This window comes from Pleurodeles waltl, chromosome 4_2 (genome assembly GCF_031143425.1).
Source record: "Pleurodeles waltl isolate 20211129_DDA chromosome 4_2, aPleWal1.hap1.20221129, whole genome shotgun sequence".
Classification (NCBI taxonomy): Eukaryota; Metazoa; Chordata; class Amphibia; order Caudata; family Salamandridae; genus Pleurodeles; species Pleurodeles waltl.
In genome coordinates this window covers 734,168,927-734,194,658 of record NC_090443.1, presented here as the reverse complement: position 1 = coordinate 734,194,658, position 25,732 = coordinate 734,168,927, and the positions used below count along the sequence as shown (strand labels likewise).

General features: G+C 45.4%; 1 protein-coding gene across 2 annotated transcripts in view; it reads right to left on the bottom strand.

The window, feature by feature from the left end:
• Nucleotides 1-25,732, bottom strand: part of LOC138293239 (bromodomain testis-specific protein-like) — a 1,110,548-nt gene that overhangs the window by 258,439 nt on the left and 826,377 nt on the right. For both annotated transcript variants that reach the window (XM_069232347.1, XM_069232348.1), the window contains exons 8-9: nt 24,386-24,574; nt 16,540-16,718 (exon numbers count right to left, since the gene is read on the bottom strand). In XM_069232347.1, coding sequence (XP_069088448.1) covers nt 16,540-16,718; nt 24,386-24,574 — 368 coding nt within the window. The remainder of the gene's footprint in view (nt 1-16,539; nt 16,719-24,385; nt 24,575-25,732) is intronic.

Here is a 25,732-nt window from a genome sequence, read left to right as displayed (position 1 = left end):
ATGAATTTTTAAAGTATTATTATTTTCTAGCGCTTAGAAACAAAAAGCGCCAATCGGGTCATCTGGTTGCACCAGGACCGGGGCAAAGTCAAACTTTCAGGCCGACCGCGATGGAGCCCTGCTCGGCTACAAGTCGCGGGAGGCCTGTAAAGGGCGAGGTGCCGATCCCGGGTCCGAAGCTCCCGTCGGGGAAGAAAATCGATACCCCCGGGGCACGGAGGAGGATTCCCCTAGAATGACGTATGACGCGGAGGGCGTCATAAAGAGGAAAAGAGAAGACGGACGACAAGAGAGGTCGGAGGAAAAGGAGGAGCCGAGAACGCGGAAGAGCCGAGGAGAGGAAACCACCACCATCCAGGAGCCGGAGGAAGAGCGAGAGAACAACGGGGCAGGAGAGCAGAGCACGAAAAGAGAACCCACCTTCACCCAGGAGCTAAAGGGAGAGGAAGACACCGCCAGCAACGTGATCGAGACGGAGGGAGAGACCCGGAAGGCGGACGCCTCGAGGACAGGAGGAACCAGTGGGCGACCCCCAACCCGACCGAAGAGAAATCGGGGGACCACCTACTTGCCGGCCGCGCCCGTGGAGGGACGTGGCCCTCCCAGGTACGACTATACCCTGCCTGGCAGACTCTGTCAGGTTGGCTCACAGGGAAAAGAGGGAGGTGGGGGGAGAAAAGGGAGGACGGGGAGATTTCTTCAAAGGAAGGGCATAGACCTGCAGAGAGAAGGGAAACCCGTTTACTTAACCCACGGACTGGGACACCTCCGGAGAAACCCTAGAAAGAAGAGAAGGGGTTGACCGGGACACAGGGGAGAGAAGGCACAATAAATAAATAGAGAAACCCACCACAACCAGCACCGCCGCCCTACCTGTTTCACCACCCCTACTAACCCCTATCTGACCCCTTACCTTAGCCCTACTTCAATTTTCACTTATCTGATTATTTTTATTTTCCTTTCTTTTGGGGAATACGGGCGACCGGAGGACGGGAAACCAGACCGCCTCAAGACGGAGCCAAGACACCACCAGAGCCTGGAAAGAGAAAAGAAAAGGGGCTTTGAGGAAATAGAAACTAGGGCTGATCTTGTGAAGAGGAACAAGAGAGGACTGGCCAAGCTATAAATAAAACAATAATATTCCCTCAAATAGCAGTGCCTGTCGTATTCTTCCAATATCTTGCATATGTCAGATAACGAACCCATTTACAGTGGTGTCAGAAGTGGGATATTGGAACAAACGACAGGAGAATTCTAGAAGATGGAGGGTGCACCCACAATGGCCGACATGATGCAGCAACTGGCTGAGGGCCAACGCCATCTGCAAATTGTATGGGAGGAACAACAGAAGGCTGCCAAGGTGGAAAGGGAGGCTCTGCAAAATGCACTTAAAAGTCAGGCCACTATCATGGCCAACAATCAGTTGGTACATGACAACGCCATAAAAACTTTGACTGATACCATTGCCGCAACTAGGGTACATCCAAATGTACCGAGTTCCGTTTTGCAGAGATATCAGGAAGGCGAAGATCCCGACGCCTTCTTTACTAACTTTGAACGCGTTGCCCTTTCAGCCACCTGGCCGCAGGACAGATGGGGTCAATATATCGCTCCCTTGTTAACCGGGACACTTCAAGCAGCATATCAAGCGGTTAACCCAGGAGGAACAACGCCCTATCCGGACATCAAGAAGAGTATCCTAGAAAGGGTCGGTTTTGATACAGAACATTATCGGGTTCGCTTCCGGAAGGCCAAGTGGGGCCCCGCTGAGAACCCTCGAGCCTTATATTTCCGGGTCAAAGACCTAGGGCTCAAATGGCTTGGACCCATAGGGACGAATAGGGAAGACGTTATCGAGGCCGTCCTCCTAGAACAATATTTAGATGCCCTACCCACCAATACTCGCCATTGGATCAAGCAACACCCAAACCCCGACACGAATACTACTATTGAGCTGGCCTGCGCTTTCCACCGCTCCCTCGAATTCAAAACACCACTCCCGCGGTTGTTACCTCAACCCGTTAGGCAAAACCCAGGACAATCCGCAGCCACAGGGAAAAGGCTAATAGAGGAACCGGGAAGATTACGAGGGATGGAAAAACCATATGGGCAGCAGCCCCAATGTTTTAGTTGTGGGGACACATTGCCCGCTTTTGTCCTTTGAAGGCCGGGAAACCCGAACCCATGGAAATAGGGATTACGAGAGGCCGGGTATTCTACACCGGGGGGAAAGAAACTCAATACAAAAAAATAGTGTCCATTAATGGAAGGGATACGTTGGCGCTCATCGACTCCGGATGTAGCCAGTCCGTAATTAGAGCGGACCTAATTACTGAGCATAACCTTGATCCGGATTTCACGGTATCCATATGCTGCATTCATGGGGAAACAAGGGAATACCCCCTAATATGGACTACCCTTTTTTGGGAAGGAAAAGAGACCCCCATACGGCTGGGGGTAGTTGAAGGTTTGGTGGAAGAAGCCATCATAGGAACAGACTTTAAAGACTTTCCGATCCTCTTAGACAGCACACAGAGTAAGAATGACCTGGATGCCTGGTTGGGAAGTGCCCCTTTTTCTGAACTAAACATACCAATCCCGGTGATCCGCTATAAACCCACTAAAAGAGAGAAACGAGAAGCCAGGAAGTCCTATGAAAGAGGAGATATGAACCACGATAGTCTTAATGCACAGGTACTCGCCCTCGTTGGTCTTCCACCCTTCCGCTGTAGTCAAAGAGACGATCCCAGTCTGATCCATGCCTGGAAAAGCGCCAAACCTCGAACCATAGAGGATAAGGGTCCCTCCTTTATAATAAATAGAAATCTGCTATATCGGGTCACCAGTAACGAGAGAGGGGAAAAGAAACAATTATTGGTTCCCGAACCCTATAGGCAGCAGGTGTTGCACCTAGCCCATAGTCAGCCGGGGGGTGGTCATTATGGGAGAGAGAAAACCGAGGAGTACCTATTAAGGAAGTTCTATTGGCCTGGGTTTTTTTCTCATATCAGAAAGTTCTGTCAACAATGCCCTAGATGTCAGTTAATCGATCCCGGACCCCAGAAAAAAGCCCCCCTACATCCTCTGCCCATTATTGACGTACCTTTCTCTAGAATAGGAATGGATTTAGTCGGACCACTTCTACCGTCTTCCAAGGGATACCGATATATCCTAGTATTGGTCGACTACGCCTCTAGATATCCGGAAGCTATCCCCCTGAACAGTATTAGCACCAAAAGTGTCGCCAACGCCATGATAAGTTTCTTCTCACGAATAGGGTTTCCCCGAGAAATATTGACGGACCAAGGGACCCAGTTTATGTCCAACCTAATGGCTCAGATCTGTCAAATATTAGGGATACGACAGCTCAGGACAGCGGTTTATCATCCCCAGACAGACGGATTAGTAGAGAGGTATAATCGCACCCTGAAGACCCTCCTGAGAAAGACGATTTCCGAGTCAGGTAAAGATTGGGACAAGAAACTTCCTCTAGTGTTATATGCGGTCAGAACCCATGAACAAGCCTCTACAGGGCATAGTCCATTCGAACTGCTGTTTGGGCGACAGCCTAGAACCCTATTGGACATGGCAGCTGAACTATGGGAGGAAGACGAAAACGGGGAAAAGCCTCTCCTAGAGTACACTAGCGAGTTAAAGTCTCGACTACAAACAATATGGGAAGATGTGAGAGGGCATATGGAAAAAGCCCAGGAGAAACAGAAACAATACTATGATAGGAACACGCAAGTGCAATCTTTTTTAGAGGGAGACCGAGTATTAGTGCTTTTACCCAGTTCAGACAATAAACTCTTGGCAAAATGGCAAGGACCCTATAAAGTAATAGCAGCAGTAACTCCCGTTACCTATAAGCTACAACTAACAACTAATCCCAACCGATTTCAGATCTTTCATGTTAACTTACTAAAAAGATGGGAGGAATCACAGGTGGATCAAAATATGAACTGTTTAATTAATACAGTAAAAGAGCTAGAAATAGGGTGGTGCCCCACGGACCCCCCCCCAAGGGGCGAGGTACCCCTCCGAAATGCAGAGTTAACAGTGCAACAGAACCAACAACTAAACCAACTCCTTAATAAGCAGCCCCACATGTTTTCCCCGATGCCAGGTAAAACAGATCTAATCCACCACCAGATTATAACCCAACCGGGAAAAATAATCCGGTTACGCCCCTATCGCATTCCCGAAGCAAGGAAGGTCATAGTTGAAGAGGAGGTAAAAAGGATGTTAGACATGGGTATTATAGAGCCGTCCCAAAGTCCCTGGTGCTCCCCGGTTGTATTAGTGCCAAAACCGGACGGATCTATACGGTTCTGTATCGACTTTAGACAAGTCAATGCCGTGTCCCAATTTGACACGTATCCTCTTCCCAGGGTAGACGAACTTCTAGAACGGCTGGGTAAAGCTAAATACATGTCTACCCTGGACCTAACCAAGGGGTACTGGCAGATTCCTTTAGCTAAAGCAGATAAAGAAAAAACGGCGTTCTCCACCTCTTCCGGTTTATATCACTTTAACGTACTTCCTTTTGGACTACATGGGGCCCCCGCCACTTTTCAGAGACTGATCAATACTATATTGCGACCACATACCAGATACGCAGCCGCCTATCTAGATGACATCGTTATTCATAGCGAAACCTGGGAAGACCATTTATCCCATTTAGAACTGATCATTAAAGCACTGGCGGCGGCCGGATTGACCGCCAATCCTTCCAAGAGCCGACTGGCCTTCAATGAAATTCCCTATCTGGGGTATCATATTGGAAACGGGAATATCAGACCACAAATGAGTAAAATTGAAGCCATTTTACGCATAAGAGCACCCAGTACAAAAAAGGAGATCCGTTCCTTCCTCGGACTAGTGGGATATTATAGTAGATTCATACCCCACTACTCTACAGTAGCCGCCCCTCTCACTGACCTGTTGAGGAAAGGTCAACCTAAGAACATCACAAGTTTAACTATTCTACAATCCCATAGCTTACGTACCTTACAACGATGTCTAACCACGCAACCGGTGTTAAAATGTCCTGAGTTCAGCCGTCCCTTCCACCTCCAAACGGACGCATCGGACGTAGGCCTGGGTGCAGTACTTTTTCAAAAAGATGAAAATGAGATAAGCCATCCAGTGGTCTTCATTAGTCGCAAGCTATTTCCACGGGAACAGAACTATCCCATAATAGAGCGTGAGTGCCTGGCCATTAAATGGGCTGTGGAAAGTCTTCAGTATTATCTCCTAGGGAGGTCCTTCCTTTTATACACCGACCACGCACCTCTTACCTGGCTCTCGAGGTATAAAGATACCAACGCTCGCATTTTAAGATGGTTTATGGAGCTTCAACCTTTCTCCTTCCAGGTTTGTCATCTCCCTGGGGACCTTATGGGGCAAGCGGACTATCTGTCTCGATTTCCGGGACCTGGGGGGCTCGAACAGCCCCATCCAAGGGAGGGGATGTGTAACGGGCGAGGTGCCGATCCCGGGTCCGAAGCTCCCGTCGGGGAAGAAAATCGATACCCCCGGGGCACGGAGGAGGATTCCCCTAGAATGACGTATGACGCGGAGGGCGTCATAAAGAGGAAAAGAGAAGACGGACGACAAGAGAGGTCGGAGGAAAAGGAGGAGCCAAGAACGCGGAAGAGCCGAGGAGAGGAAACCCCCACCATCCAGGAGCCGGAGGAAGAGCGAGAGAACAACGGGGCAGGAGAGCAGAGCACGAAAAGAGAACCCACCTTCACCCAGGAGCTAAAGGGAGAGGAAGACACCGCCAGCAACGTGATCGAGACGGAGGGAGAGACCCGGAAGGCGGGACGCCTCGAGGACAGGAGGAACCAGTGGGCGACCCCCAACCCGACCGAAGAGAAATCGGGGGACCACCTACTTGCCGGCCGCGCCCCTGGAGGGACGTGGCCCTCCCAGGTACGACTATACCCTGCCTGGCAGACTCTGTCAGGTTGGCTCACAGGGAAAAGAGGGAGGTGGTGGGAGAAAAGGGAGGACGGGGAGGTTTCTTCAAAGGAAGGGCATGGACATGCAGAGAGAGGGGAAACCCGTTTACTTAACCCACGGACTGGGACACCTCCGGAGAAACCCTAGAAAGAAGAGAAGGGGTTGACCGGGACACAGGGGAGAGAAGGCACAATAAATAAATAGAGAAACCCACCACAACCAGCACCGCCGCCCTACCTGTTTCACCACCCCTACTAACCCCTATCTGACCCCTTACCTTAGCCCTACTTCAATTTTCACTTATCTGATTATTTTTATTTTCCTTTCTTTTGGGGAATACGGGCGACCGGAGGACGGGAAACCAGACCGCCTCAAGACGGAGCCAAGACACCAACAGAGCCTGGAAAGAGAAAAGAAAAGGGGCTTTGAGGAAATAGAAACTAGGGCTGATCTTGTGAAGAGGAACAAGAGAGGACTGGCCAAGCTATAAATAAAACAATAATATTCCCTCAAATAGCAGTGCCTGTCGTATTCTTCCAATATCTTGCATATGTCAGATAACGAACCCATTTACAAGGCCTCGGTTAAAAAGTTACCTTCTGACTTAGTCTCTTTTTTGATGTTTTTCTTCCCCGGGACGAACCTGCCAGTTGGATCCGACCTCCTAGAGCCCTTGTCCGGATACGCGAAGTCGGTTTCCTCGGTGGTGATTTTTACCTTCGGACTTAGTCGTTTTTTCGAGATGAAAATCCTTCGACCGGGGTAAACCTGGATCTTGATCCGACGTCCGTGGAGCCCTTCTCGGATACGATGGCTGGAAGGTCCCGGTCAACTTTTTACGTTCGGACTTAGTCTCTTTTTTGGATGTTTTTCTTTACCGGGACGAACCACGAAGTCAGGCCGGGTCGCGGTTGAGGCAAGCCGGCTCGAATTTCCGCGTCGGGTCGGTCACTTTATGGAGCTTTTTTTCAAAAATTCTCCAATCTTTTCCAAACTTCTGGGGCTTCACCCAGATGTTCTTTTAAGGTTCTTTTGGGGTCCACAGCTCACCCCAAGTGTCCAGAAGTTCTGTGATGGTCCTTGGGAAGTGGGGACTTCAACTCCCAGAATACACCTGGCGCAAACTCCTTTTTGGCCACTGGACAGTGGTCAGCTGGTCACTTTTTCAGGAGTTGGTGCAGGGGACTCTGGATAGCAATTTTTCACCTGTAGCAAACAGGGAGTCCCTCCTTGAACCAGTGGAAGCCAGGCAAAGTCCTTCTTGTGGTGAAGCCCAAGTGTGCAGCTGGTGCAGTCTTTCTGAGTGCAGGGTCCAGGTGCAGGCCAGGGGTCCAGCAGGGCAGTCCTTCTTCTCCTTGTAGTTCCTTCTTCTTGAAATTTGGTGGGGATCTGAGGCGTGGGTGCAGGTCTGCCAGTTTTATCCTTGCTCCTGGGTGAAAAGCAGGGGGGCCCTGGTTCTCCAATCAGGGACAGGGTCGTCCCCCTGTGATGACCACTTCCTGGGAAGTGTGGCAAAAATCCATCCCAGAAGGCAACAGTCTCTAAAAATCCAAAATGGATGAATCTGATTTTTGGAGGAGAGATCTGGCTGAGCCCACCCACTGGTGTGGCTAAAAATCATAAACACACCCCTCTCCTGCCCTCTCCTAATCTAATCAAGGGGGCACCTAGCTGTCTGGGGTTGCAGGATGTGGGGGTGTTGCTGGGTGCTCCAGATGTCCTTCTCTGCCTTTGAAGACCAGTTTGGCAGCCCTTCCCCTTCCTGCCTCACCATCTGCTGAGGGGAGATTCTCTCCCCCAAGCACATTCCTTTGTGTGAAGCCAGGCCACTTCACACCTCATTAAAGTAGCCTGGCAGAAGCTGCTGCAGGCTGGCCAATCAGAGCACAGCAGCAAAAACAATGCAGAGCTGAAATTGGCAACTTTTTAGGTAAAGTCTAAACTTTTTACCTGAACTAGTTATATTAAATCCAACAACTGGATTGTTTGCCCATCTAGCCTATGAAGGCCATTTACTTCAATGAGGGAAAAACAAATTTGGCTGTTTTTACCTCACCAGGGCTTATAAATCTATTTTTATAAAGTCCCTGCTTATAGTTACATGGCACCCAGCCCTAGGGGCACATAGGGCACACCTTAGGGGTGACTTATATGTAAAAATAAGGTAGTTTAAGACTTTGGAAGTACCTTTAATTCCAAAGTCGAATTTGCATATAACTTTAATTTAAAAGCAGCCAGCAAGGCAGGCTTGCTTTTAAAATGACACTGGGCACCTCAGCAATGCACCTAGGTGTGCACCACCTATGCTATGGTCCCTAAACCTACATGCCCTACCATATACTAGGGACTTATAGGTAGGTTAACTTAGCCAATTATAATTAGCCTAATATGCATATCCATTTTACACAGAGCACTGGCCCTGGGACTGGTAAGCAGTACCCAGGGCACAGCCAAGAGTCAGTAACCACCAGTACCTATCCAGAAAGAGTGGGGGTGATCAGGCAAAAAAAAAGGACTTTCCTACAAGGTGTAAGTACCACAAGGTACCCACTATAAGCCAGGCCAGCCTCCTACACAAAGGCCGAAAGAGGATAAGTAGTGGACCCAAAAAACCCAGATTTTCAGATTACTTCTGGATCAACAGGAACCTCTGCCAAGGAAAAGAGCTCGATACTTGAGGAGGACCTGCACTCTGCCTGTTGGTTTGCTGTAGTGGCTGCTGCTTCTGCCTGAAGCGGGAAAGAACTGGACTTTGATTTCTGAAATCTTGCATTTATCCAAGGGCTTGGAATGAGCTTGTCCCCTGTTCTGCAATCTGAGTGACATCAAACACTTCATCTCCCAGTGCCTCAGCTCTTCTTCTGGGAGGCCTGACTTGCTAAGTAGTGCTAAATCAGGTCCCTGGGTCCTTAGAAGTGGAAGCTTGTAACCTGCAAGGGAAAATCCTGAAAAATTGATGCACCGTCATTCCCAAGGCTGAAAATGCGAGGCAGCGCCTGCCTTGTGTCTGAAGAAACTACACATTGGCAGTTCTCACCTTGGACTCTTCGCACAGCAAAGTCTTCAACATCCCCGCACGGACCCAAGGCTGCGTACCTGGAATCGATGCACAGCCTCCCTCGAGAGAAAAGAATCAACGCAGTGCAAGTAAAGAATCGATACACGGCCTCACTTGCGAGTAAGGAATCAACGATGTTGCTTTTCTGAAGCACTGTGGCCTTGCAGCTTTATTTTGACACATACCAGGTACTTTGTGCTAAAACAGATGCATTTATTTCTATGGCTTAAGACTATTTTAAAAATGCATTTCTTTGCTTCTGTATGTTGGAGTTTTGTAGTTTTGGTCTTTTTTTAATTTATAAAAATATTGGCTATTTTTCTAAACTGGTGTGGAGTCATTATGTGGTGTTTTCACTGTGTTACTGTGTGTGTTTTGTACAAATACTTTGCAGATTGTCTCTGAGATAAGCCTGACTTCTTGAGCCAAGCTACCAAGAGGTGAGCAGGGGTTATCTGAGCTGTGTAACTCCCTTACCCTGACTGGAGTGAGTCCCTACTTGGACAGGGTGTAAACTGACTGCCAACTAAAGACCTCATTTCTAACACCAACAAAAACTAATATGGATTCACCACAGTGGCATTGCAAGGCCAAGGAAACCGCTGTGCCTAGTGAGTCAGTTGTGTCTAGTCCACTCTAGGAAGCTGGCCTGGTGTGTGGTGAACATCTATGGTGCTGGCATCTTATACCAGGTCCAGACAACCCCGACTAGTGTATGTAGGCAGTGTCTAGGAAGCCAGGGATCTCTAGATGTAGCTGTGGACAATCAGCCAAGACTTATCTAGGAGACATGCAAAGCTTATGCAATACCACAATAGTCACACAGTAACTTATCACACAAGAAAGGAACTACACAGTGTTACAAAAATAAAGGTACTTTATTTAGTAACACCACACTAGATTACTTATAGGCAATCCAACAACTGGACATAAGTACACACTATCTATATACACAGTACCAATTAGAAAAAAAACAACAAGCAAGAATTAGTGAAAAATAGCTAGGACCGTAGGGGAGGACAAAATCATATACTAAAATTGTGGAATGTGAAGTGAAGTCCCCCACTCAAGGATATGTAATAGTTACAGGGGGGCTGGAAGAACTAGGGACCCCAAGAGGTGAGTATCTGAGTGACCCCCCAGCGATCAGGAGAGCAGAGATAAATACCTGGTCTTCCCAAGGACTAACAAGAGGACTTAGAAAATGGACTGTGCAAGAATACTGCCAGACCAGAGGAAACCAAAAGGTGGATTCTGGACGAAGAGGACCTGCAAAAGAACGGGACAGAGTGCAGTCCACAATGGTGTCCAGTACCCACCCTTCTGTGGATGGAGATCCGGGTCTACGGGGAAGCAGGAAACCAGCTGTGGAGCACAGGAGCGGAAGAGGAGTCCTTGGAGAAGTGAAGATGGTGTCCCACGTTGGTTGTCGGGTCTCCGATGGCCAGTGGTTTAGGAGAACCACCAACAAGCCTTGGCAAACGCAAGAAGAAGCAAAAGAAGATTTGCAAGTCTGAAGAGGATAAGCAAGGTCCAGGGGACTCGACCCTTGGAGGGGAGTCCAGGCTAACCCTCAGCTGTCTGGAGAGCCAGCAGAAGCAGCTGCAGCTCCCACAGGCAACCCACTGGCAGCAGGCACAATAAGTTGCAGTGAGGCCCAATCAGTACACCTGGAGAGGAGCGCACGTCGCTGGAACAGCGGAGAGAAGACTGTCCTTGGCAGGATGAAATGCTGGAGGCCAGGGCTTCTCAAAGCTTGAAGATCCCTTGGAACAGGAGTCAACAAGCCATGATTGCAGCAAGAGATGCAGTGCATAAGGGTGCTGTCCTGCAAGGAGAGGCAAGGGCTCACCGTCTCCCAAGTTGGACGGCGGGCAAAGAGGACCAAGGGGACCACGCAGCCAGTCGTCGTTGCAATAAGTGCCTGCAGATGCAGGGGAGTGACTCCTTCACTCCAAGGAAGATTCCTTCTAGTTTCCTAGTGCAGCTGAAGTCATGCTGGCCCCAGAGGATGCACAGCCGGGAAAATTTTGCAGTTGCTGGAAGGAGCTGGTGAAACAATGTTGCGAGGCGAGGTCAACTCGGGAGTTGCAGGCTTGTTGGTTCCTGAAGTGTCCAGTTGCGGTTCCGGTAGCCAGGAGCAGAAGTAAACGATGCAGAGGAGTCCTGGTGGAGTCTTGCATATTGAATCTGGGGCCCCACCCACAAAGGAGTCCCCAAATAGCACTGAAAGGGGTTTTGATCACCTTGCAAAGTGACCACCTATGAGGAGGGGTCTCTGACGTCACGTCTGACCTGGTCACTCAGATGTTCCCAGGGGCCTCTGCACATTTTGGTTTCAAGATGGGAAAATCAAGTGGCTACCTGGAGGAGTTCTGGGGACCACCCCTAGGGTGGTGATGGACAGGGGAGTGGTCACTCCCCTTTCCTTTGCCCAGTTTTGCACCAGAGCAGGGACCGGGGTTCCTGGACTGGTGCAAACCGGTTAATGCAAGGAAGGCACCAGATGTGTCCCTTCAAAGTAAACTAGTGGCTTGAGGAGGCTACCCATCCCAAGCCTTGTAACACCTATTTCAAAGGGAGAGGGTGTTGTCTCCCTCTTCCACAGGAAATCCTTTGTTCTGCTTTCCTCTGCTTGAGCTGGTCAAGCAGCAGGCGGGCAGAAACTGGTCTGGGGGTAGCGGCAGCACAGGCTGCCTGGAAAACCCTAGAAGACTGGTAGGAGCAATACTGGAGAGGTCCTGTAAGGAGCCCCCAGAGTGCATGGAATCATGTAACAAATACTGGCAAAGGTACTGGGGCAGGATTCTGACATGTTTGATACAAACATGCCCAGATTCGGAGTTACCATTATGTAGCTGGACACACCTGTCAAGTACACGGGTAACATGGCTTCCCTGCACTTATAAAGTCCAGTGCGGAGTTTGTAGGGGCACCTCTGCTCATGCAGGGAAGCCCTTACACACAGGGACCTGCACCCTGCACTTTTGGCTGGAAGGGACTACCAGAGGGGTGACTTACAGTGACCTGGTGTGGTGACTTGTGGTGAAAGGCTATATGCACCTTGTCATGCAGGCCTGCAGACACATTTTGCATAGGTTCCCATGGGTGGCACAACACATGCTGCAGCTCATGGGGGACCCATGGTGGACCTTTAGTGCCCCACTGCCCTGGGTACCCAAATACCATTTACTAGGGACTATGCCAATTGTGAAGTGCACAAAGGTCCTAGGTAACCACATTTGGAGGGAGATAGCACAATCACTGGTGTCTTGGTTAGCAGGATCCCAGTGAAAACAGTCTAAGCACACTGATAGCAGGCAAAAAGTGGGAGTAACCATGCCAAAAAGAGTGACTTTCCTATATCCAGATTCAGTGGATCCCAGGGACCTGACTGGCACTGGGCAAGAGCTGCTGGTGTGTAACCAGAAAGGGCCCTGGCGAAGCCTCGTGACACGAAGGCGCCCTGGAGGGAACCAGCTGCCCAAATATGTGGTGCATGACCTCAGAATTCTTCTTCTTTTTTTTTTTTTTAAACTGAGATGGGTTCGCTCCTGGAAACTCGGGAAGGTGCAGAAATAGCCCAGGTGCTGCCTCTACTGGTGATCCAGGCCTTAAATGCTCCCTCGTCTTGTCGGCCGACACATAGGGTGAAGTCGAAGATCTCTTCGACTTCTTCTTGTGGTGATGTGACTTACCTGAATGACCCGATGACGGAGTGCGACAAAGATCACGGACTCCGCAACCGCTCCACGGACCTGCCTCCAGACGGGACCATGATTGTTGTAGCATCACACATGAAGTCCACAGAAGCTTGAGGAATCGCTCCCTTAAGGTCATGGTGTCCTCTGCAGAGGTCTTCGGGTCGTGGTCTCCCTTGAAGAACCAGAAGCATACAAGGTGTGGGTCCGTCACTGACACTGAATGGTGACAGGGGTCACACAGCTTTAAGCTGGCGATCTTTGGTGACATCTTGCCAGACTAGGAGGAAAAAACTAAAAAAGAGTTAGACAAAAGTAAAAAATAAAAATAAAAAAGTTAGTAAATTTTTGACTAAGTGGTAGCTCTGCCGTGACTGCGGAAAGAAAAGAACTGACGCCAGTGCACTGGGGTGGCGCCTATATAGGCTCGCACATATCACTACTGGCATGGACAAAGCCACCCAGAGCTGAATGATGAAACCTACCAACGTGCAGTGGTATTGCTCTTGAAAAAGTTTTAGATACGCCTGACACCAAGAGATAATTCCAAGGTGAGGAATCTGCGGCTAAAAGTCACAATCAGATTGTGATTTTGTTTTTTTTTAGCTGCAGCTACAGTCATTGAATCCGGCATAGGATCTTGCCCTAAATTAAAAAAAAAAAAAAAAAAAAAAAAAAAAAAAAAAGAGGGTCCTGATCAGGTGGTTTGTACTTCTTTAGAAGTCTGGAAGGAACAGACCTAATCAATGCAGGCACTAAGAATAGCTTTATTGCACTCTAGAAGAGGTTCTGTGAGGTCTTAATGATGACTTAAGTTAAAGTATTTGTGGTAAACCTCATGATGTTCGATTTAATAGCCCCTCTCACTAATACATATTAAAGGTGGAGAGATCCTCTACGGGGTACACTCTACCTGGAGGAGCATCCGTTAGGGATGGAGAACAATCCTTTATAGAAGATCGTGAGGTAGTTGAAGGCGAATATATCCTATGGTGAGATTGAGACCTTGTCAAACTTCAACCTGATAATCTTGAATGAGAGGAGGCAGATCTTGCAGTAGATCTACAGCAAGTTTGAGGCATTTCCCTCTGTGATCTCGGTCTTCTTGGAGGGGATGTCTGTCCAACCACTGATGAAGTAAAAGTGGCTTCTCCCAACAGTCTTGGAGAGGAGACTTTCCCACGAGACAGCAAGACAGAACGGAATGTCTCCGGAGTGTTCCTTCAGGGCATATATGTTAAAACATAATCCGAAACAGAAGAACCCTTTCTCTGCTTATTTAAGCCTTGCAACCATCTCGATGACAAGTGGACTGATGGAGATCTATACCATGACATTGCAGATGTTGGTCTTGATTGCAACTGATATGGCAGTGAAGTCTGATAGAGGACTCTTTGACGCGAAATGCTTTGCCGCAGGTGGCAGACATCATCTGTGGCTGCTTCTACATCTACCTTGGAGACACCACCAACAGAAGAAGCCTCGAACTTGACTGGAGTTGCTTTGTCGTTAAGTGTTTTTTTGACGATTGATACCTCAACCTTGACATCAGTGGAAGTGGCAATGGAATGGGGACTTGACACCGGCAGTAATGGCCTTGCTGTCGATGGAGGGGTTCTCGATGTCGAAACCTGACATCAATTTACTGTGGTCCCTTCAAGTTGATTGAAGCTTTGACATCAACTTTGATGGAGTACCTGTCAATGGCGAACAGGAAGGCAGGTTTCTCAACATCATGGTCCTCGACATCATACTCCTCAGTCTTGATCAGGACCGATCTCTCTTCCCTTGATGCCTTCTCTTCTTGCATCTGCCTCTTGGGGAGTCCTTAGAGCGGGAAGAAAGAGCTCTGATGATTGACCAACCTTCACCATGGCTTCTTGAGTAACCAGCACTCTTCTGTTGTTTTTCTTGCTGTTTCTCCTGTAGTCCATACACTCTGATTTTTTTCTCGGTCTCTGAATGTTCTTCTGGAGAGTTTTGTTTACGTTGTCTTGGGATTTGGATCTTCTGGAAATCAGTGGATACAGACCTTGTGTGGGTGTGTTTGAGCTATCTTCTTCCCACATCAAAACACATGACAAAAAGTGAAGGCATTTTGACAAACAATAATCAGCCCTTTTAGTCAGAAATAAAGTGTTAAATGACTCTAATCCTAAATAATGTCAAGTAAAAACCTGAAAATTCTTATCTCTGGATATTTGCCAAAAAAAGGCAGTGCTCAGTCCCCCAGGATGCTGTTTACGGAAGAAGGAAAAATTAACTGACCTAGCTGTCACCTGTGGGGCATGATGGGATACCGAAGGTACTGTGAGGTGCTTAAAGGCACAGTAAAAGTTGAATTAGCTGAATGTATTACTTGCAGCCTATTAGGTAAGTCTGTCCTTCATTTCTTTTCCTTTTAAAGAATGTGTGTGAAATGTTTGCTACATTCACCTATACTCTATAGTGATTTATATGAAAGTAAATGTATTTTCTTAGAAATTGAAATAAAATTTGGACTTCTTAGCCTGTTTTTTGGCTGCAGTTCTTGTGAGTGTAAGTATATTTTTAGATTGAGGTATGTATACATACATGTATTTTATAAGAGCTCTAAAGTCCCCAAGTGTGGACTGAACTATACAGTGCTTATGACTATTGATGAGGATCCCCTAGAAAAGAACCATTTTTCATTTGTGCTCCCTTGACCGTTCCCTGCATTTACACATCGGAAGATACTTCTGAAAATAAGTGTATTCATATGTTGAGTAAAAAAGTCTTATTTTTTTAACGTGGCCTGTGTGTTAGTCCCTAGTATTCTCAGTGTATATTTGCAACACAGCGGTGCTTTATACTGGGAGTGATTTGAGAAAAAAACTATCCATTTTTGTAACTGAGACTGCTTTATACAGTCAGAACAAAGCACGTTCTCATTAGTGTTTAGGAGAATGTATCATGATGGTGTGGTTTGGAAGATAATGCATTGGGAGTACAAACAGCATGTAAATTATAACTAGCAAGAGGGAAGGTGGAGCTTATCATAAATTAGTGTATTTTGAAGTATGATGAAGTGAGATTATCATTAAGATCTTTTGCACAGAGCAGTGACCAAACCATGTTGTCTCAAAGGCGTTTAAAGAAGCCAGGCTATTTTGGCACAACTCCCTCTAGTTAAAAAATAAACCTGCAACAAGACTAGTTTCATAAATTGGCACAGTTCTTCACTAATAGCTCATACTTAGCTACCAAGGCTAGTGCACAGTGGGTCAATGATTTGACAAGAAATGAACATGAGATAACATTAACATGAATGCCCGTTTGAAACGGGCATGTGTGCAGTCAGAGGCTTTTGTGTTCTGCCCATCCTTTGATCTTTCTCTCCCATATCAGGTATTGGTCAACCTCAGTTACTATCGACATTTGTGTTTTTAAAGATTTATAATTTTTAAATCTGACTTTTTATCTTTAAAGGCACATGCTTGACCTGCTACTTCACAAACTGGTAATCCTTGAGACAGGTGTAGAACGGTTAGGTGTGTATTTACTACAAGCTGTAAGAAAGGAGAGAAGAGCCCAGACTGAATCAGCTGCCCTCATTTTTATAGGCCTGTTACCCTAATGTGCTTCATGCACTGAGCGTAAACTTGGCGTACAGGAGAGACTGTATACTGGTATCTGACTATGTATTGTCTGTTTGTGCACCCACCCATCTCACACAATATACAGCTATCACAACAAAAGAACATTCATTTCAATTACGAACCCATTGGCTTTGCCAATGGTGTTCTAGGCATGACTTAAAAAAAAACTTGACAAGAAGGGCTGTATACTCACATATTTAAGGCTGATTTTTTTTTTGAATCTTTTTTATACTTCTTCTTCATTTTACCCTCTATTTTCGTTTTTCTTTTATCTTTTTTCTTCTTCTTTTCTTTTTTTGATTTTCCCTTTTTCATACGCTTGGATACAGGAGCTTGGGCCAAAGCCTGCAACTGTTCATGTACGGCTTTGAGCTGTTAAAACAAATGCACCTTGCTGGAAAAAAAGAACCTCTCAAGATAGTAAAAAAAATTACAGCAGTCATCAAAGTAACATCAATAGCTTTGACAAGGTCTGTGTGCAACATTAGCATTTTTTTTAACCAATTATTTCTATAAATTTTACTCGAAACATGTGCTGTTTACATCAAGATGCTGTGGTACTGTTGTGCAGGCTGGTCTGGCCCTGTACAGCAAAGCATTCTTATATAAATGGAAGGGGAAATAGAATTCTATGTAAACATTCATCCCTTCACCCTCAGCTAAAAGGGTATATGAGACTAGTTGAGCACCAGAACCATGAAACAAAATGAAACGGAAACAATAACTGAAGAAAAAACAAACGCTGCTTGTCTCCCGCCCTGTAGCCCCCCTTCCAATCCCAAGAAAAACAAGAGCACACAAAGGGCAGCAGCGCAGGGTATCATGCCTAGGCCTTGATAGTCTGATCACGAGTAAGCATAGCTCTCGGCCTCACATTCCCTGCAAATAGTGGAGGGGCACCAGTAGTCGCTCCATGGGCAGGAGCCATGATGGAGAGTCCCTTGTCTATTTTGGCCTTGAAGAAGGGCAGCGATGTCATCAGAAGGGGCCCAGGTCCGGACAATTAAAGGCATCAAGAGGCAAGGGATCAGCCTCTTTTCTCTCCACCATTCACCAGCCAGCATACAGTTTACCAGATCACACACCCACCCTCTCCTGGAAGAAGGCAGATTTTGCAAATTTCTAGCAGCAGAAAAAGAGGGCTACACACAAATTTGGACTGATTTACTGAACTGACCGAGGGGTGTGGAATTTAATAAATTATCTACTTGTCCATTCGACAAGTTGCTTCTTAAATCTACTTGCCCCTTTGGTGCCATGTAGTGCGGTGACAAATTATGGCAGCAATTTCATTATGTAAGATTGCTGAGAATAGCCTCTCTCATTAGGTCAAAGCTACTACTATAGTAGGTCTTAATACTTGCAATTTCAATCCCTACTATAGCAATTTCCTAATGTTTCCACCTTTCCACAGATCTACATACTGGGGCTGGAGTAAGCAATATTTCGAGGGCTGGAAAGCCTCTGAGACTGCAAACCAACTAACTTGCATGTTTTAAGGATTTTCACCAGCTTTTCTCTAATCTTTTCCCATTATGAGAAATGTTGCAAATTTACTCCTGACAATGGCAGAAGTAGAAGTTCTTTTAGGGTTGGGGAAAAAAGGGGTTGAAGGAAAAGTGAACTTGTAAACGCTCAACAGATTTTCACATAAGCAAATCTACACATGCATATTTGCTCGTGCTAAAATACATTTCACAAATATTTTCTAGGAGTACGATTTCCTGGTGTACTTCTGTAAGTTCTTGGGAATTCATGAAAGCCACTAATTCAAAGACATACACCATGAGTGCACTTTTGTGACTTTCTTTAAGAATTGGGTCCCAAATTAGGTCTGGTGTTAACAAAGACATTTTGTTTTTTATTAAACTTCTATTTCTCTCTCGATCTATTGGCTGGCTTTACTGTGAGTGATCTCATTCTCCTCTTCAACAAGGTGCATATTGGCACACAATTTAGTTTTGTTCAGTGACAGAAATTACTGTGGCAATCAGGGGCATAAAGAAACTGGAGGGGGCCCCACTGGAAAGAACGTGGAGGGCCCCGTCCAGACTCACTCAGGGCTGGTGCTGTGCTGACGGGGCCCCCTGGAGGGGAGCTGCAGAGCATTTGATAAGCCACTAGTAGCGATGTGTGCTTTTTTAGATCAAAATCTTTTTTTCTTTTTGCCAGTGTTTGTTACAATGGTGAGGGCCTGGCAGCTCCCACAACAATAAAGTGTCACAAAAGCCATGTCAAAACAAGACATGCATTGACAAAACCAAGACTCCCAAAAAATGTTGGGTAGGTTGGCTTTGGCAGTGCTTGTTAATTTTCGTGGTTCCAATAATCTTGTTGAAAATGGTCACACTGATTTTCCATTAGGAATATTTTTGGAAATACTAGCATGCATCAACACATTTTACTAAATGTCTCTTCAAAGAAACAGCACCTAAAATTTCATAGTATCAAAACGTTTTTTTTTTTTTTAATACTTGCATTTTTTTCTGAACATTTTATTTTGAAAGCAAAGAATCATCACTTTGGTTTACAAGCTTCTGCAAACATTTGCATCTAATCAGAGAGCATTCTGGGAGCATTATACTTAGCCTCATACTGTTAAACATTTCAAACTTGTGTACTTTTTTTTTTTTTGTGGAATCACTGTCAGTAGTGTAGTGTGACGTTATAACGTCTATTTAGAGCACTCACCCTAACAATGAAGGCTTTTAATTAATGAACCATAAATACAAGTTTGAACAGCATTAACTTTTGGACACATGTTACCTCAACTGCAGACAGTTTCCTTTCTCTGTAATTTAGCAGCCAAAGGGTTTGTGCTGCAAGGGGTTGGGCCTACTTGTTCCAAGGACAAAATAAACATGAAAACGTGTTGCCCTTGACCCCAAACAATATGTCCCGGTCATCGGGCGATAGGATTTCCACATCCCTGTGACCCCTTGGAGGGGTGTTGATTTGTGTGGGCATCTGGCAGGCAGGAGGGGGGACTGACCTGCAGGTGGTCTAGGACCTTTCTGTCTTACCCTGGGATGCCTGGAGATGAACATTTTGAGGGATTTGCCTGTGGACAAGTACCCTGGCAGAGACAGAGTGCTATGCGGTGCCCTGGTATTTGTGTTGGTATGGTACTGTGGTTATTGCCCATCCCTCTGAGTTGGAGGGGAAGTTGCCACTAAGGTATGCTTATCAATAACCTGTTGGTTGTACCCGGTTGAGGGCCTGGGTGATAGATAAGGAAAAGGGGCCTTTTGGCACCTTGAATTCTGGATTGCTGCGCTGTTATGGAAAGTGGAGACAATTGTTTGTATCGCTTGTGCAATCTTTAAACGATTTAACTGATCTCATCCTGTAGTCGCATAACAATGTCTGCTTAACTATGGTTATGATTTCTCACCAACACTATTCGACTTTTTGAACAAAAGGCTATGTTGTGGTTGAACCACCATAATCGCAGTTGTCTCTCTTCTTCGGAGTCATTTCGGTGGGGGGTAGCAACTTGCACGTTGGGAGCACACTATAATCTAGTCAAGTAGTTGTTCCACTGCTCCATAAGGTTACACATCCTATCTCTGGCTCTGGCATCCGCTTGAACCAAAAGCTCTGCAGACACCTAACTGACCTCGTCCCTCTGCCACACAGTAACCAAGTGTGCAACTTTAGCTTTGATCAAGAAATACTGACCAAACGGTCAAGCAAGGCTCCTGCCTCAAAGTGATAAATGAAGAGTAAAAATGATAAGACACCCTGTTAACTCAACCTAACAAATCAGCCAACAGAAATGCAGGCATGAACTTGCTGATATATAAACTGACATGCCAAACATTCCTTATTAATATGAACGGAAGGAGGGCTATTATGGAGGTTTCTCCGAGGAAAGGGGCGCTAATTAACATGTTTTGTTAAAAAATATTTAACTGAATGTGAGTTCTAATTCAGATGGTATGAAAAATAAACATAGGTTTAAATGCTTTTGAAAATAAAACTATTGATCTGCGTACAATAAGGTTCAGCTGTGTTGAATGTGCTACTGTGTTTTAAGAACTGAGTTTCAATCATAAATATATATATGTACATTTTTTACTTAGACACCAAGCAGGGTGATTTTAGGCAACCACCAGCTGACTATTTTGCTGGTGCAAAGTCATATTACCCAATTATTAAAATGTGTACACTGGGTGCAGCTGTGCCATGGTATGAGGAAAAGGAAAATAACACCAGTTCAATAAGCAAATAGGTGCTGCATTTAAGACTACTGGCTTTGTCAATATTTTTAGCGATGCTAGAAAGCATCAGCAAAAAGCAGTTGTTGCCAGTGCTGTGAGGGTATTAGCCAAAAGAAAAAGAAAAGATACAATGATGATGCGGCAGCTTCATTTTATTAGTGTATGCATGCGTGATGAAATATCAGGGTGCATATATATCTTTTTTTTAATTTACAGATCCAAATTGGATTGGTAAATAAAAAAAAATTAAAAAAATTGCAGCAGTACAAAAAGAGCTTTTTTGTAATAATCTGCTGCCACACTCCTTTGCAGGGAAAAAATAAAAAATAAAAGGGCTGTGAGCGGAACAGATGAGCAGGTGGGAGTGAGCACAGGGAATAAAAGACTGGGGAGCACAGGAGAAGCATCATTCCAGGATGAGGTCAACAGAGGGGGGTGATGGAAGAGAAGAACACAAGGGAGAGAGCAAGAAGGTGCACGCAAAATGGAGCAGTTTGGTGGGGGAGAACTACACAAGAGAAACAGTGAGCCGCACATGAGGGAGAGAGTTGGAAAACATACACTCTCATGAAGTGTTCAATCAATAGAAAATAAAGTAGAAACCTAGAAGGGAGAACTGGAAGGGTAAAAGTCAGTCAATCAAATTGATGACAAAGAGACTATACTCCATGGGAGATACAAAGACGTTATTAATGCAAACTGTTGCACTCTAATTCAGTAATGAAGTGCATTCACTGTACAACTAGGGAATCGTATGCACAGGGTGCCTTAACCTTCCTAAATGAAATAAATTAATTGAAATGAATTAGAAACCATCTTTATATTGAAGTGTATTTACTTTAGAAACTAGAGGAATTTATGTAGACATGTGCACTAATGTTTCACAGTATGACGCAATAATGTAGTTTTCGGTTGCATTTATGTTCATGTATTCAGATGTAATGCATTTGTTCTATTTGAAATCATTTAATTGACATTTGAATTTATTTGAAATTTAGATGTGCACAAGTAGCACGAAATTAAAATGTGCATTAGTGAATAATATTCTAAAGCTGACCTAACTACGTCTGCATTTCTTTCAATGTGAGAAACTGTTCTCCATTTCTGCTTGCATGTCTTTTCTTTGCAGGCACATTCACATGAAATGTTAATTTGAAAGTAGATGTACTATTGTGTTAGTAATGGAAAGTCTATGAAAAAGACCTTGATGGAAGAACACGGAGAGGTCGAATGTGAGTTGCCAGACACTTATTCCGAAATATGTTACTAGCGATGTCTAGAACACCACGATTGATATTGTTCCCAGGACTACTCTGGGAAGAAACAGGAGATGTTTCAACTTACAGCCTGAGACTGGAGAAGACAATGGTGCCCTTGACGGTGTGAACAAGGGGCATTGCTTAGAAGGATTTCTGAGATATTAATTTGTGTTCGCATGGATTGGTTTTGGGCACTACCCCTTTAGACTTTGAAAGGTACAGACCTCTGACTTTCCCCCTTGCCCTATGCTTTGCTGAGTGTGGCTTTGGCTAACATTTATCCTTTGACCCGAAAAAGGCTCTTTTCCGAGTTTCTGAAATGCAACACCTTCCTTATACGCATGAGCATATTTGTCTTTTTTCCTAGCTTTTTCTCCCAATTTTTTTAACAAAAAATTTCTTACACTCACAAGCCCTGGTTAGACTTTGAGCTAGATGACTTTAGACATTATTCATGTTGGAGAGAAAATCGAAACTTGTTCTCTGAACATCAAATTTTACTGCTGATATATTGTACTGATCTAACTAAACTCTTGGTCTGTCTTATGCTAATTCACCTAAACTTCTTTATGAGGTTTGGTTATCCTGCTGTTACTTTGTATTTCTACAGCATGTTTTAGAGATTTGTTTATATTAACCTGACTGTTAACTTCTAATAAAATCCTCAACTTAATTTCTGATTTAAGTCCTTGTTGTGTGTCTGAATTGGCTACACAGTAAATGTAGGAATTTGGCTCTGTATATACTATCTCAAAGTGAGACCCCAAAGCAACCCCAAAGCCACTGCACCAGCAATATAGGGCCGGTCAGGTGCAGAGGTCAAAGGAGGGACCAAATAACATACACGCCTATGGAGAACAGGTGTGCTCTGGCTCCAGTCTGCTAGCAGGTGAGTACCTGCGTCCTCTGGAGCAGACCAGGGGTTTTTAGTAGAGCTCTGCGGGGGATACACACAAGCACACAAAACACACCCTCAGTGGCACAGGGGCGGCCAGGTGCAGTGTGCAAAGTAGGTGTCGGGTTTGTCATTGAAAACAATGGAAAGACCTGGGGTCACTCTGGCGATGCAGGCAGGGAACAGGGGGGCTTCTCGGGCCAGCCACTGACTGGGCTAGGATGAGGGCCGCCTGCTGGTCACTCATGCACTGGTAGGTGGTTCCTCTCAGTCCTGGAGGCTGGGGGTGCAGTGCTTGGTCCAGGCGTTGGGTTCCTTTGTTACCAGGCAGTCGTGGTCAAGGGGAGCCTCTGGATCCTCTCTGCAGGTGTCGCTTTGGGGTGCAGGGAGGTAGACTCAGGGTCAGACTCATCTCCACCAGCTGGGATGCCCTGGGGCGCTGTAACAACAGGCATGAGCCTATGAGGCTCACCGCCAGGTGTTACAGTTCCTGCAGGGGAAGGTGAGAAGCACCTCCACCCAGTGCAGACTTTGTTTCTGGCCACGAGTGACAAAGGCACTCACCCCATGTGGCCAGAAACCCGTCTGGTTGTGGCAGGCTAGCAGGAACATGTCAGCCTAGCACTGGTGTTTGGACTGATATACGGGGGGCATCCCTAAGATGCCCTCTGTGTGCATTTTTCAATAAATCCCACACTGGCATCAGTGTGGATTTAATGTGCTAAGAAGTTTGATACCAAACTTCCCAGATTTCAGTGCAGCCATTATGGAACTGTGGAGTTCGTGTTTGACAAACTCCCAGACCATATACTCTTTATGGCTACCCTGCACTTACAATGTCTGGGATTTGGCTTAGACCCTGTAGGGGCATAGTGCTCAGACAACTATGCTCTCACCTGTGGTATAGTGCACCCTGCCTTAGGGCTGTAAGGCCTGCTAGAGGGGTGACTTACCTATGCCACAGGCAGTGGGTTGAGGGCATGGCACTCTGAGGGGAGTGCCATGTTGACTTAGTCATTTTCTCCCCACCAGCACACACAAGCTGTGAGGCATTGTGCATGTGCTGGGTGAGAGGTCCCCAGATTGGCAAAATACATGCTGCAGCCCTTAGAGACCTTCCCTGACCACAGGGCCCTTAGTACCAGGGGTACCAGTTACAAGGGACTTAACTGTGTGCCGGGGCTGTGCCAATTGTGGGAACAAAGGTACAGTTTAGGGAAAGAACACTGGTGCTGGGGCCTGGTTAGCAGGATACCAGCACATTTTCAATCATAACTAGCATCAACAAAAGGCAAAAGGTTAGGGGGTAACCATGCCAAGGGAGGTGTTTCCCTACAGTAAATGAATGTTGATTCGGTTGAGACTTAACTTCTTGTGTATCTCCCTTCCGGAACAAGACCCATCATAAGATTTATGGAAGCCAGTCGAAATGCTCCATCAGGGTTGAGACGTAAAAACACCAGCTGGACACCAATATACGTACATTAGACACACTTGAAAGCAGCCGTACAATGCTATAAGATTTAACTGAGTTAAGGGGCAGTTCAACAGTAAACTTGGAACGATTCGTTAGGCTACTATATGAAATAAAATTACATTTTGAACTGTTTTTTTCATTTCTTTGAAAACGCTAATTGCTACAGACCGTTAAAATAAGCTTACTTGTTCTTGCAACTTTGCAAGACGTTGAGCCCTCTCATCTTCTGAATCTTCAGATGAAGTGTTATCTGAAGAAGAGGATTTGCTGCTTTTACTAAAAGGCGATGCCCTGCTAACTGCAGGAGGGTGATATGGCATTCTATACTGGACAGCTTCATCAGGGATTTTCGCAAACTGCATCTCAAAGAGATCCTAATAAAATAAAAAAATAAAAATTAGAAAAAACATTCCTCAGATTTATTTTAGATTATTTCCTCATCGCTGAATAAGAAAACACATTCACCTATGGAACTTTACAAAGTGAACTGAGGCTTCCATCCAAGATGAATAAACATGTTAATTGTTAATACATAAAATAATGCATCCCTCGCAGATTATTTAAATTGGAAGAAAAATGTGTTTGAAAGCTGCTTCTGCTAAAGCAATTTATTTCCTTTTTTATGTTAAAATATTCTGATGTAGGCAGTCATCGGTAAATAAAACTCGCAATACTGGAAGATTTGTAACAAAACTTTAACTATTGTTTTCACGGTTATAGCTGTACTAGCTTCGTTAGCCAATTTCGGACTCCAAATTATGCTCAATAGAGAGTATTATAAAAGTGATAAGGCTGGAATAAAATCAAACTTCCAAAAGAAGCATGCCCAAGATATACACTAGGAGTTACACCCACCCAATAAAAATTAAATTCCCTAGTATGAACTTACATAATAGAAAAACGTTCCCAATGAAAGACCAAATATGTTACTTTGTAATGGCTAATTGGTAATGGTATCATAACACTTACAGTGCCTGCTGAATACTAACTCCACAGAGCCACACCTTGACCACGATCTGAACAAGCATTTGCAATGCAATAGGTCTCGCATTTTTGAGAGTTAGAGCTATTGCCATTGTAAATTATAATGCTTTTTACTTATGTGTTTTGTACTGTTGTGGACGTATGTGGTGTGTAGTGGAATTATGTGTGTTGCATTGGAATTATTAGTTGTTTATTTGTGTGGTGTGGAATTGTGTGTTGTGTAGTGTATTGGTGTAGCAGAATTATGTGATATGGTAAATAGAGCTTAAGAGAATTGATACAAATGAAGAATGAGAGGAGCAGGTAGTTAGTGCAGATAGTGGTTATTGACACAGACAGAGGAGCAGAAATAGTGTGGGAGAAAGAGAGACAGAAGGGGAGAGCAGGCCACAGATGCCTTAAAAGGGAGCTTATGTGTATGCAGAAGACACCCTCAGAAGAGGAGTAAAGTGTGGGTTTGAGGAACGGAAACTTTGAAAAGGCACGGGAAAGAATCTGTGTGTGAAGATCTGAAGTCAACTATATTAGAGAGGCAGGGAATGTGTGTG